Source organism: Struthio camelus, chromosome 15, assembly GCF_040807025.1.
Source record: "Struthio camelus isolate bStrCam1 chromosome 15, bStrCam1.hap1, whole genome shotgun sequence".
NCBI classification, from domain to species: Eukaryota; Metazoa; Chordata; class Aves; order Struthioniformes; family Struthionidae; genus Struthio; species Struthio camelus.
This window is the reverse complement of record NC_090956.1, coordinates 20,945,756-20,959,576: the sequence shown is the minus strand read 5'-3', so window position 1 is coordinate 20,959,576 and position 13,821 is coordinate 20,945,756. Positions and strand designations below refer to the sequence as shown.

The following is a 13,821-nucleotide window of genomic DNA, read 5'->3' as shown; positions in this document are numbered from 1 at the left end:
ACAGAATCACAGACTGGCCAAGGTTGGACGGGACCTCCGGAGATCATCTAGTCCAACCTCCCTGCTCAAGCAGGGTCCTCTAGAGCATATTGCCCAGGATCACATCCAGGCGGGTTTTGAATATCTCCAGCGAAGGAGACTCCACTACCTCTCTGGGCAACCTGTTCCAGTGCTCCGTCACCCTCACAGTGAAGAAGTTTCTCCTCAGGTTCAGATGGAACTTCCTGTGTTTCAGTTTGTGCCCGCTGCCTCTTGTCCTGTTGCTGGGCACCACGGAGAAGAGTCTGGCCCCATCCTCTTGACACCCTCCCCCCTTCAGATACTTGGACACGTGGATGAGATCGCCTCTCAGTCTTCTCTTCTCCAGGCTAAACAGGCTGAGCTCTCTCAGCCTTTCTTCAGAGGAGAGATGCTCCAGTGCCCTTGTCCTTGCCCTGTGAAAACAGGGCCTTCCACATACAACTAGAGAAGAAAGCTGTTGTAATTATCGTTCGCCTCTCTATCAAAAAATAACTGCATTGGTGTTCTGCAAGGGAAAGGGGAGTAAATAAATTAGTTTATTACCCATGAGTTCAGCCCAGCTGTCTTAGGAGTTACTCATTATTTTGTTGGCAGCTTTGAATTAAAGCCAAGTAGCCTTACTTGGCAATTCCCTAACCTCCCTGTGGATGTGCTTTTTTTTTTTTTAAATGAAATATAATGAGCAGGGATCGGTGCTATTTAGCTGACGTGGTGTTTGGTAGGATGAATGTCTCAGATTTGGCTTACGTCTCAGATCCTTATCTAGATGATTAGATACTCCCAAGTGTGTCAATCTGGGCTATAAATCTTGCAAGACAATGGCTCTCTTATTTCTCTACTTCCAGTTGAGAGAGCAGCTTTGCTTGTTGTACCCAGGGATTTCCAGGCCCAGCTGACACCTGGAAATAAATAAGCAGAAAAAAGATGTGTTTTTAAATCCATATGGACTTGTTTAGTGAGCTGGAATTTGTGCCTTTTTTAGGGTCCTCAGGTGCAGCTACGGAAATGAATAGGAATGCACATGAGCGCTGCTCATGAGCTGGGGTTGCTGGTGAGTCCTGCCCCTTTCTCTGGCCAGACATAGATCTCAGCACATTGGCACCTCTGGAGTTCCTTCCAGGTGGGTGCCCTCCCCTGAGAAGTTGCTTACCTCAAGAGCTCTGAGTACAAATCGGGAACTGCAAAATAAACCCAGGCAGTAGCATGGGACTGCTGATGCACACTTGAGCTGAAAATATCAGCCCCCTTCGCCAGGAGCCTGCTGGCCTGCAAGCACCCAGCTGGCAGGTGGGAAATGAACTTATTCCCTCCTGAGTACCAGTGATGCTGAGATGACAGTAGACTGGCCAAAAGTGTTTGGGGGGGGGGGGTCTAAGCTGGAGACTTCACAGAATATGAGAATATTAGTCAGGGGCACTAGAGAGTTTGGTAGTTGAGGGAAGGGGTGAGACGTAATCATGTGTATATTCTTCTAAAAGGATTTGATTAACTTGATAAGTTAAAAATCCTGGCTAGTGTTTTCTCAATATTAGTTTTGAGCCACGTTTACCAATCCCTCCTGCAAAGGTAAGTCGGTATTGTGTATGTCCAGCTTAAACAGTGAAATGATTTGGGCAAATTCACATGGTCATTATGTAATCTTCAGGAACCACAAAGGGGGACACTGACACTCTTTTCCAGTGCTTTAACTCCACTGCTGTTCCCCTGCACAGCTAAGCACCCCTCCATCTCTGGGGCTTTAGACACCCCCCACCCCTTGCTTCTCTGCTGGATGCTGCATGGAGCACATGAGGGACAAAAGAGCCGATCTCGACCTGCTTCTGTGGGGAAGAGGGCAGAAAACTTGAGCTGTGCGCAGGAAAGGGAGTGGGTGCTCGTGTCCCCGTGTTTGCCTCTCTGAAGACTAACAACAGACACAAAAGTGCCATAGGTCTACCCACACAAATATGCAGCATAGAAATGGTCTCTTTTTTACAGGCCCCCTCCATCAGTGCCTGTCTGAGGACCTCATACCTTTAGCTGGTCTCCTTAAAACGTTCCTGTGAAATATTAGCCCCACTGTCATGATGGGGAATTGAGGCAGAGAGAGGCTATGGGATTAAGACAAAGCCACATCCCCCTGTTTGTACTGCACCATGTGGCTTCCAAAATGTCATGGTGTAAATTTATAACTGCAATTCAATCAATCTCTTGGCGAAAGCAATACCCAGATAGAAAAGTCAGTGCTCCAGAGACTTTAATCATCAAAGAAATTCAAATCAAAGTGGTTCTCAGACTAGTTTCAGAGAATACTTTTAGATATCAGGCATATAAAAAGCAAGCTCACTAGACAAAAAAGCCCCATATTATAAGAGAAATAAGGAGGTTTAAAGGCATACTTTGAACTTTAGCATTCATCTGTGTGAGACAGTAACTGGATACCCTCCCTTCCCTCCCCCCCCGGCCAAGTATATTCTGGAGAAACTTTGAGCTCAGGTCCCAATCTAGCACAGAGCCCTGTAAGCTAAAGCAACATAATAGGAGAGAACTGACATGTCAGCTAAGATAAGAAACTAATGTCAGATATATTTTAAGGGTGCATATTTTTATTTTTAAGTTTTTCCTTTGTAACTTTTTCCAGTCTGGTAAGAAAATAATTTAACCCTTTGCTTTGTTGCAACAAAAAACTGTTTTTTTTTCCTTTCAAGCTTGTTTAATTTTGAAAGTCAATTTGGATGAGTCTGTCAGAAAAAGTGCACACCACTTTTGCAAAAGTTGACTATATTAATCTGAAATAAATTGTTCTTGTAGCAAAAGCATTGGGGAGGCATAACTTGAGGCAAATTTAGGGTCCTTGGAACAAGGAAATATTTCTCACTAAATCGGATGTGCAAGAACAGTTTCTCATGGTGGATGTTGCTGCAGTGCAAGGGGGGCAGATTATGATCAGGCAGCACATGACTCTCGGGAATAGACATACCGTCACAGCCTTTTAACTATCTTTTCTCACTAAATAATTACTGTTAGGGAAGCTGAGGTCTCAGATGGGGCATGAGTCTCTAGAAAGCATTGCTGCGTGGTGACAGTGTGAGACTGAAGCTCCGTGTATACATGGTGCATTGTCATTCTTGGTGAGGATAGTAAGCAAAGCAGACAAAGACTGACATTATAGTGAGCTTTATGGGGTTATTATTTTTTAGTTCTGTTGACCTACAAAAGCTCAACAGTGTCTCTCAGCCCCAGACTCGAGACAGCCACAACGCTGCCTTCCCAGGATACTTCCCTGCTACCTGCTCTTGGTGACCAGACTGAGCTGGCTGACTGTGCTGCAGCTGCACACTGAAAGCACCCAAGCCAAGGGTTAAACCACTGGTTTTGAATAACAAGACAACAAAATGCACCACCTTCTCCCATACACAGTGTGGGGAGCAGAGCCGGACTTCCAGGCATGGCACCTCCAAGGCTTCTTGATGCAAATCAAGTATGGGATGCTCTCCAAAGTCTCTCTCAACTTGCAACTGGACAGGAACAGCTATGGCCAGAAAGCACCCATGAGTCCGTAATGTGACCAGAAGGGACATAAGGATGATGATGAAATGATGTTCTTGTGCACCAGCCAAACGAAGAGTCATCTGGATCCATCCTTCATGCTCTCCCAGGAAGAAGAACCCCAAGATGGTGTCAACAGGTCAGCAAATTTAGGCCAGCCAGAGAGGAAGGTGCTCTGTGAGTGATGGCTGACCACGTATGTCCTTTTAACTTCCTGCTTCCAGTTTCTTTGCTGAACAGGGCTTAGCTTTCAGGGCCATGTATTCCTGCAGCCAAGAAAATAAATCAATGCTCTTCAAGGAGAGGAATTTTGTCTAAAATTTGCCCTTCTAGTCAGTGTATTGCAGTGGTCAAAGTCCTGCAGAGGACCTTGCCAGAGTCCATCAATGTAAATAAAACCATTGCTGACAAAAGGAGAGTGTTTTTTTTGGTTTTTTTTTTGTCTTACTACAGAAATCAAACCCAGTAAAGCTTTTAAAAATAACAAATGAAAATACCAGGCTGTATAGTATCTTGTTCCCCAAGACTGGGCTGAGGCTCACCTGCGCTCTCTCTCCAGGAACTGCTTCACTTCATCAGGTAAATGCTGCCCTACTTAGTGGGAAAAGAGAGGAAATTCAGCACTGGGGAACCATATTTAAAGATCAAAAAGGGTATCATATAGCAAGGCCCAATGCCAGCAATTTCAGATTGAAAGCATCCTTGTCTCCAAGTACTTCCCTACCAACTTGGTTCAGGCGGAGCATTGCTCACATAGCTGCCATTCCTGCCACCTTTTCCTTCTCTTTTGCATTTCCAAAGGCACTTCATGCCAAAAAGATCTTCTCATGTTCACAAGTTCATTTGCTGCTGCATCATTTCTTCTCCGCACAGGTCGGACAGGCAAACAATGCAGGGTGCCTCCCAGCATCCCAGAAGCATTTGGGTATTTTGGTGGAAATAAGCAATGAAACAGTGGACAGTGCTGCCATTTCAGTTGTTATCTGGAGGCTTTGGGACAAAGAGTAGACAAGACATTCCTCAGATGCAACCAGACAACACCTCACTGCATCCCATTCAGATGGGGTTTGCTTTGCAGTGAGAAGAGAGAAAGCTGAACATTTTTAGAGAGAGACAAACTTTGGCAGAATTTGAAACACAACTGATTCTGTCCAACCACTGATTTCACGTAGCTGGTGACAACTAAGGTGAGAGCAGAGGAATTGGCAAGCAATAGCAAACCTGTTTGCTGAAATATTTACAGCAGTAAGAAGTAGATGCAAATAATAAGTGATAATAACAGTAAAACTGAGCCTGTACCTCAGACTGCTAATATTCAGTGCTCTGCTCAGTGTGGCTTATTAACATTTGAAAGAAAGCAGGATAGAGGAGATCAACATGTAAACAACACCCATTAGCTTTCCCTGCATCAGCTGAAGTTGCATTGTTTTCCTAATTTAACCAGTGCCTCTGCGGCTCATTTTCCCAGCAAACTTGGGGCCCCCATAAGGTCTGGTCCCTGCACATATGACCTGGGACACAGAGGAAGGTGATAAGAGTGCTCTGGCAGATGGGCCTCCCTAGGCACGTAAGATCAGTGCAAACCCTTACAATCACTAAGTATAGGATTGCCTAAACCTAGCAGGGGCTGTTAGACTACTTCAGAGCAGAAGAACATCAGTTTAATTTTCAAACCTAATATTTTGGTATATTTTTTCTATAGGTTTCTGACTCTGGAATTCCAGCTAGATTATGTTGTGGAGAAGAGACGTTTCTTAAAACAGATGCAGGATTTTTCCTTGATTGGGGGGGGGGGGAGGGAAGATAGGATTTACACGCAGAACTGGCACATTCATGGCACAATCTCTCCACTGAAACTGGGTTAGGAAGTGGAGGGAGGTGCCTGACTATGTGGTTCAAATAAAAATAGGATCAGATTGCATCAGATGAAAAAAAGATAGTGGCACTTTGCCGATACCTGAGCGCAGGTTCTCCCAGGTGAAATACAGCTGAGCCTCAGTGATGTCCAACAGCAAGCTGAACTGTGAACACTGGCATGGGGAGTAAGGGGCTGCCCTGCTCCTGTATGGGCTGCCCCACTCCTGTATGCTGGTAGCGTGCTTCGGGCAGTGGGTGGGAGCACGGAGAAAAGCACTGCAGCTGCCCCTGCAGTTGGCAACCACTGATTTCCTCACTCTGGGATACACACAAACCCTGAAGCAATGACCAATCTTACAAAAAACTCCTAAGGTTTTGATGCCTGTTAAACTCATTACCCACTCCAGAGTTGGACTAGCCTGCATAATATTACCCTAACTCTTAAATGCTCATGGAATTAAAGCTACGGTCAGAGTTGGGGCTGAATTTGAATCTGAATCTTCTAAACTCTGGGGACATTTGTCTCTAACTTCTGCAGAACCAGAACCCCGAATCCTAATATCCTAAAAGAGTGGGAAAGTTCAGGTCCAGATCTAAGCATTGCCACTCCATCCCACCTCTCAATTTAGGAACTGTGAGTTCCTGGAATATCAGATCTGGGTTTTGCATACCCTCTGGCAACCAGGAAATACTACGAATTTTACTAGGCTACCGAGCATGATTCAATTACAGTGCACAGAATTAGAGAGAAAGCAGACATGCCCTTAGAAGCTTGATTAAAGAAAGCCACCCCTGCTCCTTTTCACTAGCAGTTAGAGAAAAACAAGAAGGAAGAGGATGAACAGCAGGCTCCATCCTGCCTTTCCCTTCTCACGTGGACTTTCTGAACTCTACAATCCTCATCTCTGCTCTTGCAGGATAAGCCGGCTGCCTAGTCCCGTGTTCCCCTCTCTCCAGCTTACATTATTATAACAAATAGATTCACATGCCAATTCTTGTAAATGTTCACTGATAGACAGCAAGAAATGTAACCTGCTGGAAAAATTCTGGAAGTGAGGATAACAAGGAAAGCATGGGAGCATAGCAGGGGTCCCCTGTCACCCCCCCCCCCCCGAGCTTCATAAGTGCTCAGTGCAAGCTCTTCTTTGTTCCAGTTTGCCCATATTTCCAACTTTTGGCCTTATTCACTTAAATTCGCCTTGTCTGTTGTGCATGGAAAGCTTCCAGCTGCTGAGTGGCTGGGAGCGTGGCTGCTCTCTGTAGCTCTTGGCATGTCTGTCATCCAGGAGCCTAGTGGACGGCTGTTTTTGGGAGGCCCCTCTGGGTTAGGGAGAGGAGGGGACAGCCTTAGGCAGGGGTGCAGTTGGCCTCCGCCACCGTCTCTGCAGGTTGAGTCAGAGCCACAGAGCTGAACAGAGCAGAAGTGCTGCTCAGAAAGCCTCTGAAGCACCCCCTCTGCCCTCCCCCCCCAGCCCATGTCTCACATTTAACATAAAATTTCAAGAATAGAAGTGGGCTTCTCATTTCGTAGCTTACAAATAGGTGGTAAAAATATAATTGCTCCCTTTTTAATGCAACTCCAGCTCCTTATCCTAAGCAGCTCCACAGCTATTTTCAGACTCACAGAGCTGCTGGATGCCACTGCAAACTCTCTTCTCTCTTCAGCATCCCCTGGGCACTGGCCCCTGCCCTGCTGAGGATCACCCAGGGATGCCCTGGTGCTACCTGAACTGGTTTGTCCATGCAATGATCAAACAGCAGCTGGTGCAGAATGCCCATAGATCTGTCAGCTCACCTATGGGTCATGTTAGTTGTGCAGCAAGATCCCAATCACACCTTAGTAGAAGATCAGTTTGCCACAGTGTGCACCACAGTGAAGAGCAAGCCACACAGCTGCCTCTGTGTATGGCCTGTAGAGGTGGGAGACTATCCACCTTCAACTCCCCAGGTGTCTCCACTTCTCCTCCAAGAACAGATGCACCACCCTGCTAAGCTGCATTTGGCTTCAGAGCTCACATTACCCATTGCTCTCGACAGGATTAACCCACTTTCCCTCACTCCTGTGCTGTTAGAAATGCTCACACTTTGGTTTTTGCTGCCTCCTACCAGAAGACTTTCCCTCTTTGCTGATGGACTGCATTCCTCCTCTTCGTCCCTGACAAGCACAGACATTTGACTTGCCCCACATCTTTCCAAGAATTCTCCACTCAGAAGAAGTTTGTTTTAAAACTCCTTTTTGTTCTGAGATAGAATAGTCCTTGCAAAAAAACCCACCCCCCCCAAAAAAAAAACAAAAAAAAGGGACAGAAGTGACATTAGTTTCTTCTGACACTAAACAGAGCATTTCCAGGCTGTTTCAGAACTTTAGCATCCCCTCTGATACAAAGGCAGATTTTGTCAGTGCTCTTACTTAGCCACTTCTTCAGAAGCCTTGGATGAATGGAGCAGATTTTCTTGCAGCTCCCAGGTCTCTGGTGCAGCTCTGCAAGTCGCAACTCTAGCGAAACAGTCCTCTGAAGCATGGTGCGTGGATGGAGAAAGGGAACAGGGCCACACTGAGATGAAACACTTCTCCTTGCCACTCTTTCTGGTGTCTTCGTAATGCCAGTCTCAGAAAGGCAGGCAGGAAGATGAGGCCTCTGGAAGGGAGCTTGGAAACCCCACAGGCAAGAGCTGAGGAACTGAAGTCTCCTGCTTAGTCAGCCATGTTTCTCCATCATCATGGAGATGACTCTTTAACCCTTCACAAGGAGCGGAGATGGACTTGCACTGGCTGCGCCATGGCTCAGCTAGGTGGAAAATGACAGCAAGCTGACCTTAGGCAGGATCCAGACATCCTCGAATGCTTCAAAACTGGTGCTATCCACCCCTCTACCACAGGGCACAGGGAAAAGGGGGAGGTCATAAGCATGGGTCTCCCAGATGGAGTGCAGACTCTGCGCCACAGCCCACATCATAGGGCTCCCTGCTCTAAAGAGACTGGCTCCTCTCTCTGCCTCTTCCTCTGTCTCTCTCGTTTGGCCCGCCAGCAAACGTAGGCAGCCACCAGCAGGCCCACACCAAAGATCAAGGTGGCCACAGAGACCACCTTAGCAATGTCCATTTGTGGGCCATTAATGGTGAAGGTGATGCATGTTGCTGCTATGCCGATGACCACAGAGACGATGCCAAAGGGGAAGATGCACCGATACCAGGATTTCTCAGTCCCACCTGTGGCCAGGGCCAGCTTATTGAGCGTAGCAGTGGAGTCTGTGGCTGTGGTCAGCGGTAGCCCTGGTTTTCCTCCTTGAAGGCAAGTGAGTGAGTTGGACTTGCAGCCCATCATGTTGGCAAGAAAAATAGTAACAACCAAAGCAAAGCTCGGACGGGTTGGATGCAGGTCACGCTCTTGCCACAAACTGCTGTAGTGCCCGTGAAGGAAGGAAGACAGGACGGTTCCTACATGATCTGGCTTTGTCTGGCAGCTCAGGATGGGATGCCAGCTGCCTCTTTGCACAGACACAGCTAGAGAGCTGCTGGCTGCCTCCTGCTCTCTGCTCGGGAGCTTTGGCTCAGCAGGCTCTTTTGCTGCGAGATGGAGCTGGGATTGGTGGGTGGGAGAAGTGATCTCATGCCTGTGGGAGGATCGGCTCAGGCTTGCTGCCTGTTAACTGTTTCAGGCTCTGGGAGGGCTGCTGTCTGGAGCCTGGCTGGGATTGCTCTGGGGATGTGTTTTCACAGTTTGCATCTGCTTTTGCAAGCCTAAGCCCTCACTAGGTGCTTCACAAAGGGCTGCAAAAACCCTGTTACTGCAGACACCAGACTACCAGCCTTGCTCAGAATGATTGCATGGGACTCCCTGTCCACAAAGCTGCTTCATATCCTTTCTGAGCATCACTAATGCCATTGCCTCTTTCCAAGTCGCCCTTTCTCCCTGAGTCCCTGCTTCTTTTCCTCCCCCAGCTTCAGCTAACAAAACAGGGCTCAAGAAGACCTCGTCATGAGGCCCAATGCCTGGAGAGGCTGTTTGAACTGGAGAAGGCTCTAGGTTGAGACTTACTTGGGCTGTGGCAGACTGCTGGGGCTGGCATCCAGGGAACAAGGTGATATGAGGTGACCACTTGGGGGTACTGGAAGCAAACGGGCTGGAGCAGTGGTAAATTGAGAACTGGGAGATGATTGCTGTCAAAGTAAGACACAGCTAGGGTCAGGAGATAAGACCTCAATACTGTGGTGAGGCAGAGAGGCCACTCACGCCTGCCATTGCTGCTTTATCAGCATGAGGCAGGTGGAACTGCATACCGGGAGAGGAACCAAGAAGCCGGAAGGAGGTTAGTATATAGTAGATGACAGGTAGAGCCATGGGAAGGACATCAATCACAGGGAAGCAGGACGTCCAACCAGTAAGAGCTAACATGCTCTGCAGAGTCAGGCATCAGGAACCAGCAGTGTTACTGCTGAGGGTCTCTTGGATACAGTGCTCCCTGTTTGCATTTTCTGAGTGCCAAGTTCCTGAATAAAGATTAATTATTTTTAAAAGACAATTTTAAAACATGCCCCAATTCCACAGCCAGCAGAATTATACACTCGCACTAGCAGCCACGGTACGTGATAACAAGCTGCATGTCACTGCTCTGAATGAGCCCCACAGAGGTGAAAGCAGAGCAGCAGCACTGCCAAACACCTCCCTCTGACCCAGGTCAGCATGGTGGAGAAATGCAGCAGGTTGCCCAAGGCTCCTGGTGAGGGAGAATTCAAAAGAAGGGAGGAAGATGTAAACAGCATGGAAAGAGTTGAGCAGAAAGGATGTTCAACTGGAGAAGGGTGGCAGAAGGAATAAGAGAAAGAAGCAGTCTGGGGGATAGAAGAGAGGAAAGTGGGGAAAGAAACAGGAGGAAGGGGAGGCCAGGCAAAGCACAAAACGGAAAGCTGAATGAGCCTGGGGACAGCGCGTGCTGCTTGACCCTGGGGCATCAGCACAAGGGAGCAGGCTTGCATGCGGGGCTTGTGCTGCATTCCTGCCAGCTCCCAAGGAGCTCCGCTCTAGCTGTCCACTAGGAGCGATCTTTTCTGGACAGAGGCCTCCTAGCAGTCTCACAACTCTCTTTCATCAGCAGCAGACACTCATTCTTGCTGGCAAAACATTCCTCTAAGCCACCTCTTTTGGGAAAGGGTCGGAGATGCATTGAGACTGGCACAAACAATTCTCCTCTCCATTTGTTTCTGCTGTACCAGTTATTTTAATTGTTTTTCCTGGAGAAAGGAATGGAATTAGAAATGGAATTAGAAATGGAATTAGCAAACGTAAGAAAATTGGATCCATTCCCAGATCACAACTTCCCCCCCTGAGTTCATGGGGCCTAGCTGCGTTTCTGCATCAACCATTAGGAGGCTAAGAGGGAGCTAAAAATAAGGAAGAGCAGGAGCAGGAACGGATAGAAACTGAGCTGTGCAGAGAAAGGAGTGGACTAAAGAAAGGTGAGAAGATTAAGAAGTAGAAAGAATCTTATGACAGGAGACAGAACAGGAAAGGAAGAGACTTGGACATTAGTCTAGGATATGCGACACATGCATTCCTGGCTCTGTCAGTGACATTTGGGCAGCTCACATTACTTCTTTCTGCCTGCTTCAAAGGACCTGTAGCTGAGATGGTCCTTGGGCCACTGCACTTTTATGTGAGTTCTTTCCTGAGATTTGCCCCAGGTCTCACATCACTGAGTGTCATTAAAAGGTACCCTGCAGGGCTGTCTGCCACGGTGCAGAAAATTGTTTCAACATCAGGAGAAGACGTGTACGTTGTGATTTCGTGACCACACGAGCTGCACTTGACAGCTCCTGCCCTGACCTCACGCCCCATCAGTATGCCTCAGTGTAACCAGGCAACTTGAGAGAGGTGAATGTGCTGCCCCTCTGAAAACAGTACAGTTGACCTAATATTTATTTTTTGAGGAGGACACTTTATAGCAAGACCATAACACTTGTTTTTCTCCCTAGTTAGCAGATGTAGTAGTTGCTCCAGTACAACACAGATCCTTATCTTCATTACCGTTGAAGGGAGTTAACCTTGATTTGCCTGATCCTGGACCACATAGATGCCCCTGCAACACCCACCACTCTGTTTTAGGGGTCTCTACGATGTTGCACATGTTAAATCCAGCAACCTAGAGGTTAAAGATTTGAGAAGTCACTTAGTGCCTACCACTTGACCCATGCTACTTTTATAATTATGCAATTAAACCAGGATGGTTGCTAAGAAAAAAATAGTCACCTTATCCGGAATAATCAGAAAATGAAAGGTTACCTAGAAGAGATGTCATATCTCTCCCCTGCCCCTTCTCCAGCATGCAGCATTTCAGTGTGCTGTCATTCACTATGCTTTCATGAACCACACAGCACCAGGGCTCTATGGTTTTTTCTTTTTTTTTTTTTTTTAAATTACAGAGAGGATGCAAAGAAAGGAAATCTCAGCAGATGGGATGCTTCTCCCTCTGCCACAAACAGATGTGCAACTTCGTTAGTTCCAACCTCAACCACCTGCACTAAAAAGAGTCTCTCTCTCTCTACGCACTGCTCTTGTTTATGCTATCACCAGACAAATCATCATCAGACTCCAGGTAAGGGAGAGAATAAAGCTCGTTTAAATCAGTCTTTACCTCTCTGGAAAGGTATGAGAAAGCTACAAGAGGTGTTGGTGTGAAGAAAAGTGTGGATTTATTTGCAAGAGCTATGGGACCTCACCTCATCTCTAGTTTCCTATTAGGAATGGAACACCCAAAGAATCAAATCCCCTGTATGAAAAGCTGCTGCCCTTGTTTTGAATGAGGGCAGGCTCAGTAAGGCCTGATTTGCTGACAGGCACAAAACCACACTTGTGATGATGCTGTGTCCCCTTTCCACTTAGGCTAAATGACTCTGTGAAGTCCCAGATGCCCAAGTGCTATGCTCTTCTATCATAATTCTTTGTTTCACAGAATCACAGAATTGTTTAGGTTGGAAGGGACCTCTGGAGATCATCTAGTCCAACCTCCCTGTTCAAGCAGGGTCCTCTAGAGCAGATTGCCCAGGATCACATCCAGGCGGGTTCTTGAATATCTCCAGCGAAGGAGACTCCACCACCTCTCTGGGCAACCTGTTCCAATGCTCTGTCACCCTCACAGTCAAGAGGTTTTTTTCTCAGGTTTAAGTGGAACTTGCTGTGGTTAAGTTTCTGCCCATTGCCTCTTGTCCTGTCGCTGGGCACCACGGAGAAGAGGCTGGCCTCATCCTCTTGACACTCCCCCTTCAGATACTTGTACACGTTGATGAGATCGCCTCTCAATCTTCTCTTCTCCAGGCTGAAGAGGCCCAGCTCTTGCAGTCTTTCTTCCTAGGAGAGGTGCTCCAGCCCTCTAATCATCTTGGTAGCCCTCCGCTGGACTCTCTCCAGCAGTGCCATGTCTCTCTTGTACTGGGGAGCCCAGAACTGGACACAGTACTCCAGGGGAGGCCTCCCCAGGGCTGAGGAGAGGGGCAGGATCACCTCCCTCCACCTGCTGGCAACACTCTGCCTAGTGCACCCCAGGAGACCATTGGCCTTCTTGGCCACAAGGGCACATTGCTGCCTCATGCTCAACCTTGTTGTCCACCAGCACTCCCAGGTCCTTCTCGGTAGAGCTACTTTCCAGCAGGTCAACCCCCAGCCTGTACTGCTGCATGGGATTATTTCCCCCTAGGTGCAGGACCCTGCCCTTGCCTTTGTTGAACTTCAGGAGATTCCTCTCGGCCCAGCTCTCCAGCCTGTCCAGGTCCCTCTGAATGGCAACACAGTCTTCTGGTGTGTCAGTCATTCCCCCCAGTTTAGTATTTATCAGCAGACTTGCTGAGGGTGCACTCTGTGCCTTCCTCCAGGTCACTGATGAATGCATTGAACAAGACTGGACCCAGGACTGACCCCTGGGGGACACCCACCGCTAGCTACAGGCCTCCAACTAGACCCTGCGCAACTGACCACAACCCTCTGAGCTCGACCATCCAGCCAGTTCTCAAGCCACCTCACTGACCACTCATCTAGCCCACACTTCCTGAGCTTACCTAGGAGGATGTGATGGGAGACAGTGTCCAAAGCCTTGCTCAAGTCCAGGTAGACAACATCCACTGCTCTCCCCTCATCTACCCAGCCAGTCATCCCATCAGAGAAGGCTATCAGATTGGTCAAGCACGATTTCCCTTTGGGGAATCCATGCTGACTACTCCCGATCACCTTCTTGTCCTCCACATGCTTAGTGATGACCTCCAGGAGGAGCTGTTCCATCCCCTTTCCAGGGATGGAGGTGAGGCTGACAGGCCTGGGGTTTCCTGGCTCCTCCTTCTTGCCCTTTTGGAAGACTGGGGTGACATTGGCCTTCTTCCAGTCCTCAGGCACCTCTCCTGATCTCCAGGACCTTTCCAAGGTGATGG

At 47.9% G+C, this 13,821-nt stretch overlaps 1 protein-coding gene across 3 annotated transcripts in view; it reads right to left on the bottom strand.

Annotated features, from left to right (window-relative positions):
- Window positions 1-2,240: 2,240 nt before the first annotated feature.
- TEDC2 (tubulin epsilon and delta complex 2) overlaps window positions 2,241-13,821 on the bottom strand; it is a 39,948-nt gene continuing 28,367 nt past the window's right edge. Inside the window, exons 11-13 of one of the 3 annotated variants that reach the window (XM_068908180.1) lie at window positions 9,446-9,567; window positions 4,092-4,140; window positions 2,241-3,815 (exon numbers count right to left, since the gene is read on the bottom strand). In XM_068908180.1, coding sequence (XP_068764281.1) covers window positions 4,117-4,140; window positions 9,446-9,567 — 146 coding nt within the window. In that variant the 3' untranslated portion in view covers window positions 2,241-3,815; window positions 4,092-4,116. The remainder of the gene's footprint in view (window positions 3,816-4,091; window positions 4,141-9,445; window positions 9,568-13,821) is intronic. The other 2 variants (XM_068908186.1, XM_068908181.1) reach the window with 2 other exon arrangements.